Here is a 5,451-nt window from a genome sequence, read left to right as displayed (position 1 = left end):
TTCCCTGTTCTGTGTAGCTGTTCTGGGCCCTGGGTGGGTCAGAAGTGACAGAGCCTGATGTAGAAGGCAACCTCCTGCCCCAGGGCTCTGTGGGCCTCTTGTCTGTGGTCAGAGGACTTCCTGTGGCTTTCTCCTTGCTAAGGAGAAGCTGCAGTATCTTCAGAGTGTGACTACTCAAGGCCTTTCAGCATCATGAGCTCCAGTGTGTGCCTTCCCAGATTTATTACGCTGACCCCTGCTATGCATGAGGCCCGAGGTTCTTTCCAGTGCCTTGGCCCCTTGCAGACCTCTCACTCCAAGGTCTTGCTCATTCAGGAATCTCTCCCAAACCACCTCTCACAACAACCTGGGCACTGGAATCACCCCACCCTCACCCCACAACTCCCCCAGTGCACACAAGCAACTTTTAGTCCAATCTGTTTACTCTGCTTTCTCCACCACCTCCTCCCATTAGTCAGCCATCAGAACTGGGAAACCCCCTTCTTTCCTTCTCTTTAAACTCTTTCAACAATTCATCTTGTCTTTCTGCAGCCGCATCTTATTAATATAGACCGAAGGTTCTGTCATTGAGAATAGAGTGATCCATAAACCTAGAAAGAAGAGATTCAGAGAGAAATTCAGCCAGGCCAGGCTGGAGGGCAGGAGATCCTTAAAAATAGCTCCTAAGAGGCCAGGCGCGGTGGCTCACGCCTATAATCCCAGCACTTTGGGAGGCCAAGGCAGGCAGATCACCTGAGGTCAGGAGTTCAAGACTAGCCTGGCCAACATGGTGAAACCCTGTTTCTACTAAAAATACAAAAATTAGCCGGGCGTGGTGGTGGGCACTTGTAATCCCAGCTACTTGGGAGGCTGAGGCAGGAGAATCACTTCAACGCCCAGGCGGCAGAGATTGCAGTGAGCAGAGATTGTGCCATTGCACTCCAGCCTGGGTGACAGAGCGAGACTCCATCTCACAAAAAAAAAAAAAAAAAACAAAAGCTCCCAAGACTGCCTCAGGGCAGAATGAGTAGGTATAGTGATGAAAAAGTAGGGCTGCTGCTGGGCGCCCTGGCTCACACCTGTAATCCCAGCACTTTGGGTGGCCCAGGCTAGTGGATTGCCTGAGGTCAGGAAAGTAGTCTTGGCCAACATGGTGAAACCCTGTCTTTATAACAAAAAATAAAAAATTAAAAAAAAAAAAAAAGTAGGGCTGCTGCCAATGGGTAATTTGAGGGGTGGAGAGGTAGTGAGGAAGGCAGCATTGGGCTGCCACAGGAATACTATGGACACTTGTTTTGCACCAGCTCAGAAGTCACACCCACAAAGAGAAACACAAAGACAAATCTATAACTCCTTTGAATGCATCATGGCCCAACTTCTGGGGCCAGTTTTCTCTGATAAGACTCAAATCTCTCCTTCTATTTCCCTAACCTGACCAGAGATGAAATAGTCTCTATTTAAGGGAAGGGAAGGAGTACTTCCCTTCAACTCCCCACGTTTTCCCCTCCCAGCCTAACCTGGTCATCGCGCTGTTTATGAGACAGTGTCGTGGGCCCCGTATCCATGGCATGATTTCCTCTGGACGTACTCCTGGATCATGGGAACGCCAGAAGCTGAAGTTCTGAGAGTCAGTCAAGGGGACTCTGAAGACCTGATTGGGAACTGAATGGGTGGGGGGAAGGGCAGGTTATCTAATTCCTTCAAGTTCTCTGCTCACTTTCCTGCCTCAGGGCAGCAATAGCCCAGCCCAGCCCAGCCCAGCCCAGCAACTGCTGGGCCTGACCAGGTGCTGAGAGGTCCTGGGAGTGTGGTCACCACACCCTGCTTCACTTCCGGATTCCAGCATCTCACACCCTTCATGGTCAAATGACTGTCTTGGTTCTTCCTGCTGCTAGTAAGCCCATCTCCAAGAGAGCTTTCTCCAAGTGCTAAGATGGTAGAAAAACAAGTGGCCCACCCACTTGGGAAATGTGTAAAAATAATAGGTCCACTGATCTATTATTTTTCTTTTTTCTTGGCTTTTTTCTTTCTTTCTTTCTTTCTTCTTTTCTTTTCTTTTTTCTTGGCTTTTTTCTTTCTTTCTGTTCCCTCCTCTTGGAAAAAAATGCCTTCCTTTGCTCACTTCAGGTAATTCTCTGAAACCTAACTGATACCACCTCACATTTAGATGCTATTAATAGATGTCATTTATCTAGTGTCTATCATGTTCTAGATGTGGTATTAAATATTTTTAAATTTTTTGAAATAATATCAGATTCAGGTGCTGTTTGAAAAAGTACTTTTGGCCAGGTGTGGTGACTCATGCCTGTAATCCCAGTACTTTGGGAGGCCAAGGCAGGCGGATTACTTGAGATCAGGAGTTTGAGACCAGCCTGGCCAACATGGTGAAACCCCATCTCTACTAAAAATACAAAAATTAATCGGGCATGGTGGCAGACACCTGTAATCCCAGCAACTTGGGAGGTTGAGGCAGGAGAATTGCTTGAACCCGAGAAGCAGAGGTTGCAGTGAGCTGAGATTGTGCCACTGTACTCCAGCCAGGGCAGCAAGACTGTATCTCAAAAAAAAAAAGGAAAGAAAAAGGTATTTTTGGCCGGGCGCTATGGCTCATGCCTGTAATCCTAGCACTTTGGGAGGCCGAGGTGGGTGGATCACCTGAGGTCGGGAGTTCAAGACCAGCCTGGCCATCATGGTGAAACCCCATCTTTAAAAAAAAAGAAAAAGAGCTGGGCGCGGTGGCTCACGCCTGTAATCCCAGCACTTTGGGAGGCTGAGGCTGGTGGATCACGAGGTCAACAGATCGAGACCATCCTCGTCAACATGGTGAAACCCCGTCTCTACTAAAACTACAAAAAAAAAATTAGCTGGGCATGGTGGCGCGTGCCTGTAATCCCAGCTACTCAGGAGGCTGAGGCAGGAGAATTGCCTGAACCCAGGAGGCGGAGGTTGCGGTGAGCCGAGATCGCGGCATTGCACTCCAGCCTGGGTGATAAGAGCGAAACTCCGTCTCAAAAAAAAAAAAAAAAAAAAAAGGAAAAGAAAAAGAAGTATTTTTACTATTTATTTAGATATGTCTAATTCTACCAGTAAAAAATTTGTATATTTTTAAAACTTAGAATTATAGTCTAATATTCTGGATTGCTATATAGTGTTTATAATCATTTTTTTTTTCTTTTTTGAAGCGGAGTCTTGCCCAGGCTGGAGTGCACTGGCAGGATCTTGGCTCCTTGCAACCTCCGCCTCCCAGGTTCAAGCGATTCTTCTGCGTTAGCCTCCCTAGTAGCTGGGACTACAGGTGCGTGCCACCACGCCTGGCTAATCTTCTGTATTTTTAGTAGAAATGGGGTTTCACTGTGTTAGCCAGGATGGTCTTGAATCTCCTGACCTTGTGATCCGCCTGCCACAGCCTCCCAAAGTGCTGGAATTACAGGCATGAGCCATTGTGCATGGCCTATAATAATTTTTTTAAAATTCCTAATTCATTGAGTAGGTGTTATGTTTTTTGCTTATTTTCCTACAAATTAATAATAAGCTAGTGAAAAGTTTTGCTATTAGAGGCTGGGTGTAGTGGCTCACATCTGTAATCCCAGCACTTTAAGAGGCAGGTGTATCGCTTGAGCCCAGGAGTTCCAGACCAGCCCAGGCAACATGTTGAAACCCCATTTCTACAAAAAGCATAAAAATTAACCCAGCATAGTGGCACACACCTGTAGTACCAGGAGTCTGAGATGAGAAGGGTCATTTGAGCCTGGGAGGTTGTTGAGGCTGCAGTGAGCAGTGATTGGGCAGCTGCACTCCAGCCTGGGTAACAGAGCAAGACTCTGTCTCAAAAAAATAAAAATAAAAATAAATTAAGTTTTGCTATTAGAAATAACTTACTACCCCTCTTTCCACATGTGCCTGTTTTGATTTCTGAAAGTATTTTAGGTTTTTAAGCTTTAGTTTTGTTATAATTATAGGTTCACATACAGTTGTAACAAATAATACAGGGAAACCAGGTGCAGTGGCTCATGCCTATAATCCCAGCACTTTGGGAGGATCACTTGAGCCCAGGAGTTCAAGACCAGCCTGGGTAACATAGCAAGATTCTGTCTCTATTAAAACAAACAAACAAACAAACAAACAGCAGGGAAATCCTGTGTAGAATTTACCCTTCCCCACAATGGTTACAACTTACAAAACTATAGTACACTACCACAACATGGTATTAATATATTGAATATATTGATACAGAACAGTTCCATTGCCACCCATCCTGGAGTTGCCATTTTATAGCCACCCTCCCCCACCTCACCCCCACTTTAGAAATCAGTGATCTGTTCTTCATTTCTGTAATCTCATTTTAAGAATGTTATAAGAATGTTATATAAGAATGTCATAATAGCACACTCAGTGGTTGTGTATTCGCCTCTCTATATTTTCTTGCAAGTCACCAAAGTATTAGATTGCTTTCTTTTTAAAGCTCTTCTAGGATCCCCATTGCGATTAAAATCCAAGTTACTCTACTCTGGCCTGTAACACATTTTCATGATCTAACCCCTGCCCAGCTCACTGAACTCTTTTTTTTTTTTTGAGATGGAGTTTCACTCTTGTTGCCCAGGCTGGATGGCATGATCTCAGTTCACTGCAACCTCTGCCTCCTGGGTTCAAGCAAGTCTCCTGCCTCGGCTTCCCGAGTAGTTGGGATTACAGGTGCCTGCCACCATGCCCGGCTAATTTTTGTATTTTTTAAGTAGAGACAGGGTTTCATCATGCTGGCCAGGCTGGTCTCACAAACTACAAACCTCAGGTGATCTGCCTGCTTCAGCCTCCCAAAGTGCTGGGATTATAGGCGTGAACCACAGAGCCCAGACCCCTACATGCTTTTTAATTAATTAATTTATTTTTTTTGAGACAGAGTCTCACTCTGTCACCCAGGCTGGAGTGCAATGGTGCAGTCTCGGCTCACTGCAACCTCTGCCTCCTGGGTTCAAGCAATTCTCCTGCTTTAGCTTCCCGAGTAGCTGGGATTACAGGCGCCCATCACCATGCCCAGCTAATTTTTGTATTTTTAGTAGAGACGGGGTTTTACCATACTGGCCTGGCTGGTCTCGAATTCCTGACCTTGTGATCTGCCCGCATTGGCCTCCCAAAATGCTGGAATTACAGGCATGAGCCACAGTGCCTGGCCAATTTTATTTTATTTTTTTTTTGAGAGAGGGTCTGTTGTCCAGGGTCTGTTGCTCTGTTGTCCAGGCTGGAGTGCAGTGGTGCTATCATAGCTCATGGCAGCCTTGACCTGCCAGGTTTAAGCGATCCTCCCACTTCAGCCTCTTGAGTAGCTGGAACTACAGGCGAACACCACCATGCCCGTTAGTTTGTGTGTGTGTGTGTGTGTGTGTGTGTGTGTGTCTGTGTGTATTTTTTTTTTTTTTTTTTTTTTTTTCGGAGTTTCGCTCTTGTTACCCAAGCTGGAGTGCAATGGCGCGATCT

At 45.9% G+C, this 5,451-nt stretch overlaps 1 protein-coding gene across 1 annotated transcript in view; it reads right to left on the bottom strand.

Annotated features, from left to right (window-relative positions):
* Positions 1-404: 404 nt before the first annotated feature.
* TEX49 (testis expressed 49) overlaps positions 405-5,451 on the bottom strand; it is a 35,788-nt gene continuing 30,741 nt past the window's right edge. The window contains exons 4-5 of the mRNA XM_037744654.1: positions 1,497-1,641; positions 405-590 (exon numbers count right to left, since the gene is read on the bottom strand). Coding sequence (XP_037600582.1) covers positions 542-590; positions 1,497-1,641 — 194 coding nt within the window. The 3' untranslated portion in view covers positions 405-541. The remainder of the gene's footprint in view (positions 591-1,496; positions 1,642-5,451) is intronic.

Source organism: Cebus imitator, unplaced genomic scaffold, assembly GCF_001604975.1.
Source record: "Cebus imitator isolate Cc_AM_T3 unplaced genomic scaffold, Cebus_imitator-1.0 Scaffold181, whole genome shotgun sequence".
NCBI classification, from domain to species: domain Eukaryota; kingdom Metazoa; phylum Chordata; class Mammalia; order Primates; family Cebidae; genus Cebus; species Cebus imitator.
This window is presented reverse-complemented; position numbering and strand designations above follow the sequence as displayed.